This window comes from Podarcis erhardii, assembly GCF_964252035.2.
Source record: "Podarcis erhardii genome assembly, chromosome: 2".
NCBI classification, from domain to species: Eukaryota; Metazoa; Chordata; class Lepidosauria; order Squamata; family Lacertidae; genus Podarcis; species Podarcis erhardii.
Genome location: NC_138498.1, coordinates 23434171 through 23448671, shown reverse-complemented (window position 1 = coordinate 23448671; position 14501 = coordinate 23434171). Strand labels below are relative to the sequence as shown.

Below are 14501 nucleotides of genomic sequence, written 5' to 3'. Positions count from 1 at the left end.
TGGTCACACATAGTTGTGATGTGTATGAATGGAACCATGTGGGTTAGGCGAAACAGGTCGGAAAGACCCAGTAATTACCAAAATGTCTTACTGAATTTAAATTGTTCTTCACAGAGAAGAAAGAAATTGGTGAAGGTGATAAAGACATCAAGGAAGAATCTATGGAGGTTGATGAAGTGAAAGTGGATACCTCCACAAAATATGAGGAAGCCCCAATCAATGTGGATTTAATCAACGTCAGCGAGAGTTTCCACTTAAGGACATTTTACAAAAGGAAAGTAAAATCATCAAAACTCGATGGACTGCTTGAAAGGAGAGTAAAACAGTTTACACTTGAGGAAAAGCAGCGACTAGAAAGAATAAAGCTCAAATCTGGTTCTGACTCTTCAGGCTATAAATTGTTGAGGCAACAGGAGAGTGAGGATGACCTACAGTTACCTAAAGCAGGGGATGAGAAGCAAGTAGATTTGACATCCCAAAGCAGAATTGATACTTCAGATACAAATCAAATGGAAGATCCTGTTAAAGACCGCTTGTCACCTAGCAATCGCCACTTTACCAAAACCAGTGAGTCAGTCCAATCTTTGCCTTGCTTGAATAGGCTTTTAGAGGGAGAAGCAGATGCAACTTCAGTTCAGTGTCCAGATACTCAAAGTTTGAAAGCAAAGGATAGTAATGAAAGTGTTTCTGAATCCATGGATACGGATAACCCTCAAGTGCAGAGTAAGGAGAAAAGCACTGACTGTTTGAAAACAGAAGACTCTAAACCAATAGAAAACAAAGAAACAACAACATGTGGTATCTTAGAGGACAATGCAAAATGTTTGGAGCAAGCAAATACTGAGTCTCAGTGCGGAAATGTTATTCGGCCAATGGTAACTGAAAGCAGCTGTGAAGGAGACTCTTCATCTTCAACCGAGATAGGAAATGAAGCGTTAACATCTGAAAAACATGACTGTGATTCTGCAAAAGCTTGTAGGTTAGAAAATCATCCCAGCATGGTATCTCTGCAAGCAAAAGAGAGTCTTGTGAAAAACATTGCAGATGCATCCGAACCCAAAATTGCATTAAATCCAAAGCAGACTCTCGGGGGCCTAAAATCGCTGCATACTGAGCTAATTTCAGAAAAGGCATTTGAAGCCCAAATTCCTGACGTGATTGGAGAAAATATTATTGATGAGGTGGTGAAGACTAAAATCACTGAAACAAATGGCGAAAAGCAAGACCAGGAGAAGTGTGTCCCACCGAGTTCCATCAACAAGTGTTTTGATCAGATTAAGAGTATTGCTGACAAAAATAATAATAAAAATGGGGAATTGAATACACAAACGGAAAAGGGGAAGTCAGCAGCATTTCAGATTAATGGGAAAGACACTGATTTTAAAGTATTACCTAATGAAGAGTGCTTAAAGAGAGAGACACTTGCACAAACCGAGAGTGGCGTTGACTCGAAAATCAATAATATTAGCAAAAGCAACCCTCTGGTCAAATCATTTTCTTCTAACGAATCTCTAAAACCATTTATGAATGGTGATATTGCAGTGGAAGATGCAAATGATAATTTGGTCAGTAAGTTGGGTGTACAGAGTTCTGTGGGTGGTGATTCTAGAGACAATGATTTGCCTCAAGGTAATATGTCTCAGTCTAATCAAAATCCTGGAAGAAAGCAGTGTTCTCCTGAAAGGTCTAGCCTTGTTGATGACACATCTATCACATCTCTCCATTCCTCCAGTGAAAACAATATATATAATGAAACCGAATGCATGGAGATTGAACCACCTTGTGTTACGAAAACTGCTCCATCACCTGTAATTTCCTGTGAGGAATCTAGCTTGAGTAATGACTTTGCTGATCAGAATGGATTACCGATAAGCAACAAAATCGAAAGCGTCAACGGAGAAAGTGCAGTAAAAGCCGTTGTTACGGAAGTGACCACCACGTCAACTGTTTCTACAGAATCCAAAACTACTTATAAAGTATCGGGATTGTCAGCCATCAAGGAAGATAGGGAAAGTGGGGTATCATCCATGGAAAACTGTTCTGTATCCACTGTAACCACCACCACCACCACCACGACCACTGTAAGAAAACTAACCGCTCCCACTACAGATAGCAATACTGATGTCATTTCTGTAAAGGAGCATAGCAAAACTGTGGTAACAGCAACAGTGACGGATTCCTTGACTACTGCAGCGGGAACATTGGTGACTTCTATGACAGTCAGCAAGGAATATTCCACAAGGGACAAAGTGAAGCTCATGAAATTTTCAAGGCCGAAAAAAACTCGTTCTGGAACAGCCTTGCCATCTTACCGGAAGTTTGTTACCAAAAGCAGTAAAAAGAGCATATTTGTTTTGCCCAATGACGACTTGAAGAAGCTAGCAAGAAGAGGAGGAATCAGAGAGGTTCCCTGTTTCAACTATACTGCAAAGCCTGCTTTGGATATTTGGCCATATCCATCCCCGAGACCAACGTTTGGTATCACTTGGAGGTACAGTGCTAACAGCTCTTTAAAATCATTTGGGTGGGAGAACATGTCTTCGTACAAATGGTAGGCGTGTTATAATCCAGCATGAAAATTCGGCACTTCAGGTGTTATCCCTTTTAAATATTAAACCAACATTTTTTTGGTCCTCCATATTTGAGGATATTTGAGCTGAATTTACCTAGCAGGAATGTTCGTTTCCCAGGTATGCTCAATTTAAAAGGTTACCCTGCTTCCAGGCTTAAAGTTTTGTGTACTGTCAAAGACTAGGATCAGTATTGAAGGGGGAGAAACAGCCAGTGTACATATGGCAGCTTGGCATCTACCATGCAGAGGGGTGAAGAGTTAGGGCAGATGATACACTGTTGGCATGTACATTCCTAGTCTTATATGCGTTGAATAAACTCTCCTTAAGACACAAGAACCTATATGGAGGTGTCTTGAAAGCCTGACCTGACCATTGCGATTTGAAACAGTTAAAATGGGTCTAGCAAAAATAATTTGATATTCTGTAAAAACAGATTGTTTAGTTATCTGCTAGACAAAAGATTTTACGTTACAAAGTTGCCTTGATCTAGATTATTAAATAGAGGAGGGACACAGGTGGTGCTGTGGTCTAAACCACTGAGCCTCTTGGGCTTGCTGATCGGAAGCTTGGCAGTTCAAATCCGCACGATGGAGTGAGCTCCCATTGCTTTGCCCCAGCTTCTGCCAACCTAGCAGTTTGAAAGCACACCAGTGCAAGCAGATAAATAGGTACCACTGCGACAGGAAGGTGAACGGCGTTTCCGTGTGCTCTGGTTTCCATAATGGTGTCCCATTGCGCCCGAAGTGGTTTAGTCATGCTGGCCTCATGACCCGCAAAGCTGTCTGCGGACAGACACCAGCTCCCTCGGCCAGAAAAGTGAGATGAGCACCGCACCCCATAGTCACCTTTGACTGGACTTCACCATCCAGGGGTCCTTTACCTTTACCTTTATTAAATAGGCTTTTGTTTAACAACCCTCATTTTGTCAGTATTTAGTGATGGGATTTTCAGAAAGAACAACCATGGGCAATATGCCACTGGCCTAGTCTGGAGCTTGACGATACCTTGGTGATTTCCCGAATGGCAGTTTTAAAATAGAAAACACTAACTAACAAAATAAAATAATAAAATAAAATAAAATAAAATACCAAGGCATCCAAGATTATTCAGCTTGCTTTACTTGAGTAAGGATTTTTTAATTGCACACCCTTGTTTCATCTACAGTTTTTTTCACTTGGTTAAGAGCACTTGAAACAAGTATCTAGTAGTTTATCATACTTAGTTTGAAATTGTCAGCTAGTGTTCTCTACACATTTTGTATGTTACCTTCCTTTATAATATTGATGTGGGTGTAGGAAAACATTTGGGTAAGATCCAGTGGTATCCATCTGCCAACAAATATTATTATTATTTAGTTATGTATTTTGCAGCATTTCTATACTGCTTGACTATAATAAAAACTCAAAGCAGTTAAATGCATTTCTGTTTGGTGCAATGGGACTTTCCCTTCCTTCCCTCGCATGGGGCCCCCAAGTTGGGGTGTTGGGAGGGACTACAGCAAAGTCTGATTGCATGACGTTGGATGTCACCCAATACCTTACATATTTGTAGGAAAAAGTCAGCTATTATGTGGACCTCTGTTCCAGAAATATTTTGGACCTATTTAGTTCATTCTAAAAACTTGTATGGAGCAAGATCCAATATATGATTGCACAGGCCTGTATAATGAGTACCACAGATTTTTGTAATTTATATGAAAATACACTCCACTTTTAGCTGTAAATTAAGAAGCTTTGCCTTATCTCTGAGAACTATGGCATTTAGACCATCTGCTTTGTGAAATTAGAAGTGATTTACATGACTTCCTTTATTATTTTCTAGATACCGACTGCAAACCGTAAAATCTTTGGCAGGGGTTAGCCTTATGTTGAGGTTACTCTGGGCATGTCTGAAATGGGATGACATGGCTGCTAAACCCCCACCTGGTGGAGGAACTACACGTACAGGTAGATATTTTAGGAATACTTAATTTTGCTAATTTATAAAAACATTGCTGGTTAAATATTATTTCAGAACTTGTAATATGCATTACAAACTAGAGTCTTTTGAAGCAAAAGGGGTTTGTTTTTTTATTTGCTTTTTTCCTAAGAAAGTTTATCATGGGTGGATCCATTATAACCTCTGTCATATTCACTAGACCCTTCTCAGTCTGGTTTCCAGTTTGGCACTGAAATTTCCTTCCTCCTAAGCAGTCTTCATCAGGAGATTTGGGGAGGGTGAGGTCTGGCTATGCTGATTATCCCCTTGGAATCATTTGAGATGAGAACTGGAGTCATTGTATTTCACTGGTTCCATTCCTTCCTGGCAATACTCCCTTCCAACTCTACAATTCCATGATTCTGTGATTCCATGTGGTATGGGTGTCTTTAAGTGGAACAGGGAATGTAAGTCACATTGAGCACAGATTCAGGTGTAACATTCCCAGTCGACCAAACTATGGGTTGTATCCAGTGAAGTCATCCTGTTAGTGCAAGGACTTCCACCTGTGCAACAATACTTCCTCTCCCCTCCCCCCCGAGTTTGCTCTGAAAGGTTGGAGGAAACCCAAAACTGATTTGGGGGGGCACAGCTGGTGTGCAATGAGAGGTAGAAAACGTTGCATTGTGCAGGTGGAAGTCCTTGCACTGTCAGGGCAACATCATTGGATACATTGGACACAAGCTCAGATGCTCCTTCTGTCTGTACCTGACTACAGAGGAGACTTCCTGCTTTATTAAACCACAGTTACTTTGAGGTCTAAACCAGAAAACTGTGTTTTAGTATTCTCTACAAACAGATATCAAAATGTGGTTTGCAATCCTGATTTACAAAGAGCCTTAAACTAGTTACCTGTGTCAGACATCATGGGGACACTGTAGTTTAGCAAACTGGAAAGTTTTCTCTTTCTAATTATAGAATAATAAGTTTTAACTGAAAATAAATCTGGACTGTTTTTGAACAAAATGCCAATATTTCAACCATGTTATTTGAGAATAAGTTGTTCCAGAATTTGTGGAGAAACATTTCTTACTAGACTTGCAATTGAAACTTTTGAAATGAATGTTTGTAGACACATCGGAAACGGAAATAACAACAACTGAAATAATCAAGCGAAGAGATGTTGGACCATATGGAATTCGATCGGAGTACTGTGTACGGAAAATTATTTGTCCGATTGGTGTTCCAGAGGCCCCCAAAGGTAAGCATGAGTATAAAATTCCCAAGTTACTTATAGAGGAGTATGTGACTTTAGGGGGACACTATCAGATACTTAAACTGAATATTAATTTTTCTTCTGTTCCTGCAGAAACCCCTACGCCTCAGAGGAAAGGGCTTCGATCAAGTGCATTGCGACCCAAAAGGCCAGAAACTCCAAAACAAACTGGCCCTGTTATAATTGAAACCTGGGTAGCGGAGGAGGAATTAGAACTATGGGAAATAAAAGCATTTTCTGAAAGGTAATCTAACAGCTTAAAATTAAGCTCTTTGACTTGCTTTTTCAACGTATTTAGATGTGTAAATATCCTGTTGGGTGTGGATTTAATATCTAAAATAGTAAGTTTAAAGCTGCAAAATTATTTTGAACTATGTGTGCACTCTAGTAAGTAGAAACAAAAGTACACTTTACACCATCAAATAGATATACCTTCCGTTGGCATGCCCTGCTGTCAGTTAATGGAAAACTGGGAAACCAGAGATATGAAGCCAAATATTTGGTTGGCTAATTGCAATCAGTATGTGAATTTGAAACACTTAAGGGTGGTCTCTTGCTGAGCAAGCGGAAGACCGCTCCCCCTCCATGACTTTCTACCCAAAATCCTCTCCAGGAGATTGGGAGAACCTGACATTTTGGGTGATTCAGTGCAGGCAGAGGAAAAGGGAGAAACTTGCCTTCTGCTTGTGTAACATCAGATACGACTCCCAACACTTTAAACTGTGCAGTCCTCTTTTTGTTCCCCAGCCATTTGTTGCTCTAGCTGTTTTGCATACTGTTTCCTACTCCTTCCCTCCCTGGTCTCTGTATTCCTTTCGCTTTTACCCCTGCTTTTGTCAGCTTCATGACATCTCTGTACAGTTTCAATATTTTTAGCTTTCTACATAGTCAATGGACGCGGGTGGCGCTGTGGGTAAAACCTCAGCACCTAGGACTTGCCGATCGTCAGGTCGGCAGTTCGAATCCCCGCGGCGGGGTGCGCTCCCGTTGCTCCGTCCCAGCGCCTGCCAACCTAGCAGTTCGAAAGCACCCCCAGGTGCAAGTAGATAAATAGGGACTGCTTACTAGCGGGAAGGTAAACGGCGTTCTGTGTGCTGCGCTGGCTCACCAGATGCAGCTTGTCACGCTGGCCACGTGACCCGGAAGTGTCTGCGGACAGCACTGGTCCCCGGCCTCTTAAGCGAGATGGGCGCGCAACCCCAGAGTCGGACACGACTGGCCCGTACGGGCAGGGGTACCTTTACCTTTACCTTTACATAGTCATTACACCTACTTTCTGATATCCCTTTACACTCAACTTCTTAAACTTCAACCTTTCTTGTCTCATCATGGCAACAGTGCTGTGTGTCCTTACATTGTATGTTTTTCCTAGTTTCTGTTGCAACTTGGGTTCTGCTTTTCTTCACATCAGGCCTCTTTGTTGACATTTATCCCTGCCAGCCACCTGGTGCACGTTCAGTATATTCCATCTGGGCTTCCCCCTCCCCCAGCACACACGCACACTCTTTTTGGACCATGCCCCCACCCCTTTGCCTTTTTTGCTTATCTACACAGTTCTGTCTCCTTTCAGATTTAAGCTCAGTCCGTTCTCACTGAAGCTCCCTGGGATGCTCCACAGGAGAAAGAGGAGGGAGGTGATTCTTGCTAATTCAGGAGACCCTCTAGAAAAAATTGTAGAAGGTGGTGCTGGTGGCTGCAGGGAAAGGGGGAAATAAAATGAAAATCACCCTCTTCTCCCCTTCAGTGCAAGCCTTTGCTGATTCTCAGTCTCTTCTGCAAACAGAAGTACAACTCTGGATCCAACCCATAGAGTTTCTCTTGTAAAAGTGCATAAACTGTGAGAATGTTCATGGGAGCTGCATGCCATTAAACTGACAGAAAGTGACAGCCAGATTTAAGAAAGTTCACACATAAGCAAGCCTATATGCAACAGGGCGGCACTAGAAAATTTCTGGAAATTAGATGTAGCATTTCAGTAACACTGAGAATTGGTTCCTATCACATAAAAAGGGCTGTTGGTATAAAATGCATGTTTTGTAGTAATTTGCAATGCCCAGTAGTGATTTTCTGTTCATCTCTTTGACAGAGTGGAGAAGGAAAAGGCACAAGCAGTTGAGCAACAGGCTAAGGTTAGTGAACAGAAGAAGGCTGAGGAATTCAAGGCCCAAATGGAGGCTCAACTAAAACAACAGCGATTGGCTGCCCAGCAGGTGGGGTAGCTCTTGGTAGTCCCGCCTGTTGAAGTTTGCATTGCTTGCATTTGTGCATCCTAAAATAAACATGGAAGTGTCTCTTTCTTACACAGAATTGTTCAAATGTTTTCATTTGAGTAAATATTTCCATATCCCTATCGGAAAAACTAAATTGCGATACTAAAATTAATCATTTGATGTGCTCTTAATATTACACATACAGTGGGAATTTGATTCTCTCCTTCAGGGTTGTGTTTCAGTCTTACAAAAGTGTCAGGGTAGATGTTGCTAAGATAACTAAATAACCTAGATCTCGTGGAAGTAAGGTTTGACATCCTGCCAAGTATAGAATCGGAGATGCTTCCATGTTGGAATGAAAACTAAATTATTAATTTGTATAAATCAGTATTTTAAAAAGTGGATACACCTTCAGTCTCCTAATTCTGATGCATGCATGCAGTCATAAAAATCTGTAACTTTTCCTGTTTGCCCAGTAAAGAATGGTGTCACCACTGCAAAGTTATTTCAATACTTATTCTTCTTTTTAAACATCTCATTCATTATTTATTTTTTGGAAAACTTATGTCTATCTCTCTCAACAAAATGTCCACTCAGGGTAGCTAATGATGAATTAAGCTGCAACCCTATTTATTTATTTATTTATTTTCCTTGCTTGCTTTATATATTTTAGTACATTTGACTTTCAAAACAAAAGACATTATAATAAAAACCAAACCCATATTAATACAAAAATAAGACAAATGAAAAGGGTAGCACCCACAGAGGGAAGGCAACTCAAAATTGTCCACCAAAATAATAGTTTCTTCAGTGACTGCTTAAAATTTCTTAATGACAAGTGTGAGTTCATATTACAAAGCCATTCTTTCTGCTTTAGATAGCTGATACAATGTCGCTCCAGTTAAAAAGGAAAAAACCCCCAACCAATTCCCCTTTTCTCTAAAAATGTGCTATTTTTATAGCAAATCATTGTGTATATGAGGGGCATGTAACAAAATAGAAATACAACCAAGCACTGTAGTGATTACAGCTATTCAAGTTGTTAAAAACCACTTAATAATGAGAATGAAGATAATATTTCTTTCAGATTTTTAGTCTACCTTAAATTGATCTTTCTTAAATTGATTTGGTTAATGTTTAGTTATGAACCACCTTTCTGTACATTATTAAACATTAAATAATGTAATCAGAAAAGGCTATTTACTTGAAGTTAAGTTTTGAAAGAATTGCTTTATATGGGTTGGTTTTCTCTTAATATAACCTGACCTTCCCCCCGCCAAAAAAAAATTAAACAAACCCTGTACAACACATTTTTAAATAAGGTGGAATTCAGCATCATTCTAAGGCAAACAGTGTCTGTGCAAGCATATCAGCTTCACATACGGAACAATCTTCCCCTGCATGCTGTTCTGGGGTGTTTTCCCAACCCAACCCCAATTTTGAGGGTGCAGGATCTCTTACATGAAATCCTAAAGCAGATCAGTATTATTACCAGCTACAGGGTACAAATGACAAGAGCGGAACACCCCCTAGCGGTCGTAGCAAGAGGAGAGATTCAAAGCAAGGGCATCCTGCTTTGTAGCTCCGTCTCCTATCTGCTACGGTACACCAGATCTGATCTAGTCAGACTTTCAGCAGATAATAGCTTGGCACTTGTGAACACTTGTTCTTTGGAAGCCGCCTTATTGCTAGCTCTGTCTGCAAATACAGTGGCGTCTCATGTTTGAAAATTCTTGCATTTGAAATGACTTTCACGCGAAGCACGTGGTACAGACATACACCTACTTGCAAGTCCGGCTGTGTTTAACGTGACTTGCTTTCCAATGAGCATTCATAAGATCACAGCAGCCTTAGTGTGCTTTTTTAACATAGGGTGAGAGGGTTGATATTGTAGAGCGGACTAGTGGTAGCTTTTCTTCATTTTACCCCTCTGCTTAACTCCTTTAGAAGCGACTGGAGCAACAGAAGCAGTTGCCTGCCGTGTGTGGTGCCGCTACAGCTACGACTACCAGCGGTACGGCAACCACCGTCTCCACTCCTCAGAAAGTTATGGTTGGCCCACTGCCACGCTCTATTCCCAGTGGAACCAAAGTGGTGCTTGCTACTAAAGTGGGATCTCCAGCTACAGTAACATTCCAGCAGAACAAGAACTTTCACCAGACTTTTGCTACCTGGGTTAAACAAGGCCAGTCTTCATCAGGTAAATGAGTTAGTTTTTTTTAAAAAAAAAAGACGGAGAATCTTCACCCTTTAAAAACAAAACACATATAACAAAATTTTTACTTGTACTATTAGTGGTGGTTCATATGCCCAGGCATCTCTTAGCCATGATCTCCAGCGGGGTAGGGGACTGCTGATAAGCTTGCAGCTGGGAAGCAGTCACACAAAGTATATAAAACCTAATCGATGCTCTCTTCAGCTACATCCTTGAACGGGGAAGAAAGACTTTTTTTCTGTTAAAAGCTGTAGTTGTGGGTTAACACATTTGTCAACATGGGGTATGGGGTGTGCCTCAACTGCTTTATAAGGGCATAAACTGGTTTAGGCCAAGGCTCATTCATCGAGCCTAGTACTCCTGTCTCCTCAAGAGAACAGTCACGTTTCACAGGGAAGCTCAAAGCAATGCATGGTGGTGATGGGGAAAGCTTACCCCTATATTTTGATACTCAAAAAGGTATGTTGCCTCTGTCATAAAGGTTTGAAATAGCTGTCATGGCTAGCAGCAGTTTATAGATTTAATTCATGTAAGGATGTCACCATTCCTTGTGGTAATGAATTGAGTTGCATGAAGCAGCCCTTCTGTTTCATCTGTCCTGAAAATTTTCACTGGACGAACTGAAGTACTGTAAAGATGGGGCTTGTTTTTTTAAAAAAGCATTTCTTTATCCACTGTTGCAACCAATCAAGATTTTATAATCTTCATAAGAAAGTGCCAGCTTTTAAGACCTTTCCTTGTCGAAGAGACATTATTTAGAGCACACAGCATTTTAAAGGCAACCATGCCATAGGTTTCTACAATGCTGCGATGATACTTGCTGCTAGTGGCCTGTCTCAAGAAAACAAAAACTGACCGCCATTCCTGTTTTGTTAGCCACAAGCACAACTGCTACATCGGCAACAACTATTTCCAGCAGTGGTCAGACTTTCCAGATTGCAAGCAGCCCAGTGACTATGGCAGGCAAAGTGATAACAAAGCTGCCTCTACCAGCAAATAGCAAGATAGTTGCTGTTAACGTCCCAGCCACTCAAGGAGGTAGGAGAACGCCGTTGCAGTTTGAACTCTTTCTTTCTTGCTCATTCCATTTATGAATCGCTTTTTCATAAAGCATCACAAAGCGATTTCAACAATGAAAACATCAAAACATGCATGCAAATGCAAACTGGAATTAAAAATAAATAAATAAATACCCGCTTAAAAGACTTTTTAGAAAAAGGAGGTCTTCAGCAGGGGCCAAAAAGACAATAGAGACGGTGCCTGTCTGGTATGTAATGCAAGAAGGTTCCAAAGGCATATTTTCCTAGGAAAATTGAGTGGTCACATTTCTAGCTTTTTAAAGTTTCTCCAGTGGGAATTTGTTCCTGCTTGAAATGATCTATCTTTGATATCCCTTTGCTGACCTACATAATGTTCCACATTATCAGCTTTTGAAGACTTTAGTGGAAAAAAAACTACTCTCAAGCTTAATAGAAGGGCTGCATATGCCTTTCAGTATGTTGGGAAATGGTTATATTAGAGAGTTCCCAGGCTTTTACTTTTATTGCCGTTGACCATGGAAAGGCTTTGCTAGTTGAGTACACTGTGTTGCAGCAGTTCCACGCCTACTTTCAGGACTAACTTTGACGGCATGCTAGTTAATACCAGTACGAAACTGAACAGAGGTGTTAGCTGGGGATTTGGAGCACCATGTGCCAAATACGCAGTTGACACCCAGCAGGCTCATTTGCTTGCTCTTTCTCCCCCCCCCCCCCAAAAAAAATCCATCTGAATTGGGAGAAGCTGTGAAAGTGCTGGACCAGTACCTGGAGACATGATTGGCTGAATGCGGGCTGACCAACTGAATCCTGATAAGATGGAGATGCTATGGGAAGTTGGTTCCCAGGTTCAGGAATTTGGAAGACAAGACAGTTCTGGGTGATATAGCACCCTGAAGGAACGGGTTCTTCTCATTTCTAAGATAACACTCAGAGCAGAGGTAGCTTCAGTGGCCAATCCAACCAGATACTACACTATACCTGTGTGCTAGTGGGCTCAATTCAAGTGGTTCTACTGGTGTACAAAGCCCTAAAAGGCTTTAGGCCCAATTACTTACAGGAATGCCCTTTGTACAAGTAATGCCTTGTGCTTTCATATCTGCAGGGGAGGCCCTGCTAGTGGTCCCATTAGCTGGAATATGTGGGTCGGTCACATGATATAGGAGATACAGGATTTTCTTTGCATTGAGGCTCCCTTTGTAGCATTCTCTCCCCAAGGGAGCTCAGTTTCCCCCCTCTTCTACAGTTTCAGAAACCAATTAAAGACTTACCTATGCGTTTGAGTTTTGTCTTTGCTATCTGGAGAGATACAGATGTAACATGTAGACTTTCTTTATGGTAGTTAAACGATTAAGAGAGAACCATGGGATCATGCACTGCCTTTCCCCTCCAACGAGTGAATTCTTTCTTCTGTCTTAACCATGATAAAGGAATACATTTAGCAAGGAATCTGGTTGGCCAAAATACTGGTTGCCAAAATACCATTTCTCTAGGCAAGATCGAAAGATGTCTGTGCCAGATTAGAATTGATAGGTGTGATCCTTCGTGCCGTTCCCGATTTCTCAGTTGAAGAAGGAACTGTCATTATGCTCGCAGGTTTTCTACAAGATGTGTCTGTTAAATCATTTTTAAACCCAAACTAAGACCTGCTCTTCTGCTTTAACTCCCTTGTAAACTTTCAAATTTTAGAACTATTCTCAGCGACTAATATTGCTTATTTTCTTTAGCAGTGTACAAGTTTGAGGCATAATGTGGTTCTTATTTAAGTGAACATGTGTCAATTCTCCCTACTGCACACCAGTACAAACCCTCCTGAATGTGGGTTCATTCTTTAGAGACCTGTATAAATATTCTGCAGGGTGAGTCACATCACCTAAAACAAGAGGGTGTTAATCTTTTACTTAGTAATGTTTTTAAATTGATGAATACTTTTCCCAAATAGGTGTAGTTCAAGTGCAGCAGAAAGTGTTGGGTATCATTCCATCAACTACTGGATCAAACCAACAAACATTTACTTCATTCCAGCCGAGGACAGCAACTGTAACTATTAGGCCAAATAACACAGGGACGGTGTGTACAACGAGTGCTTCACAAGTAAGATTGTTGTTGTTGTTGTTGTTGTTTAAGATTAATGATCTTGTAGTTTTGTAATAAGGTTGCTCTTGGACTCCATTTGAGATGGCGTTTAATCTAGAAACTATTTACAGTGCCAGAACTCGGACCTAAAAATCTGAAATCTAAACCTAGGATTTCATACAATTGTTGGTTTTCTTAAGAGACACTCATTGGCGCAGTTTGTGCATAACACCAAGCCAGCATCCTGGACCAAAGCTTGCATCCACTGCACTTTTCTTCTCCTCCAGCACTACCTGGGGCTAAGCCACGGTTGCTGTAGGAACCTGCATGTTTCTGCTAAGTCATGGCCTGGCTGAGCATTATGCACGAACTAGAACATTGTCTACTTTTGTCACTTATCTCTCAGTAGATCTTTACCATGGGGACTTGCTTTAAATCAGCTGGCTTCTGGGCCGGTTCAGGTCTCCTTGCTACCCATGTTTGAAGAATGCCTCAAGGGATTTTTTCTTTTATGGGTCCTCTTGCGTGTTTCTCTCGGTCAGTCTGTCGTTTCTTCCAGTTTTTTCTTAATACATACGTGATTTCATTTTTCATAGCGCTGGAGTTTTATTATTGTTGCAAATGTTTGGGTTGCACTACATAAATAAAACTTCATGAAAAGAAATATGAATGGAGATGTTTGAAGAACGGTGGATTAACCAGAGAAAAAGTAATGCAGTTTGAGCCTTAAAAAGGCTTTTGAAAAGTGTTTTGGACAAATAAAAAGCTTAGGGGGGAAAAAACCCAAAGTAAAAATTTCACGTTATATTGTTATATATTGTTACATTTTATATTTAACTTTGGGGGATGTTTTGCTTTTTTCAACTTTTTGCTTACCTGATCAACAGTTTTTAAAAAATGGTTTCTTAAAAGTGTTTTGTTTTGTTTTCCATATATGAGTCACAATATGTATAGAAATAAGTTTTGCCTTTTCTGCCTTTACCCTTAGTTCAAGAAAAAGTTGACTGTTTTCCTTTGTAACTTGTGTAGGTAATGGCTGGGACACCTCTCCGGCCTGGGATGACAGTCATAAGGACACCACTTCAGCAATCAGCATTAGGAAAGACCATCATTCGGACACCTGTCGTGGTACAGCAAGGTATTCTTCCAACTAGTAGGTTAATTTTGATTTTTAAACCTCCAGTATGTGAAATCCAT

At 40.7% G+C, this 14501-nt stretch overlaps 1 protein-coding gene across 11 annotated transcripts in view; it reads left to right on the top strand.

Moving 5' to 3' along the window:
- Positions 1–14501, top strand: part of BPTF (bromodomain PHD finger transcription factor) — a 64349-nt gene that overhangs the window by 29941 nt on the left and 19907 nt on the right. For 5 of the 11 annotated variants that reach the window (XM_081849471.1, XM_081849465.1, XM_081849470.1 and 2 more), the window contains 9 exons: positions 115–2491; positions 4395–4519; positions 5623–5751; positions 5860–6010; positions 7853–7976; positions 9924–10176; positions 11068–11229; positions 13171–13322; positions 14334–14457. In XM_081849471.1, coding sequence (XP_081705597.1) covers positions 115–2491; positions 4395–4519; positions 5623–5751; positions 5860–6010; positions 7853–7976; positions 9924–10176; positions 11068–11229; positions 13171–13322; positions 14334–14457 — 3597 coding nt within the window. The remainder of the gene's footprint in view (positions 1–114; positions 2492–4394; positions 4520–5622; positions 5752–5859; positions 6011–7852; positions 7977–9923; positions 10177–11067; positions 11230–13170; positions 13323–14333; positions 14458–14501) is intronic. The other 6 variants (XM_081849468.1, XM_081849467.1, XM_081849463.1 and 3 more) reach the window with 4 other exon arrangements.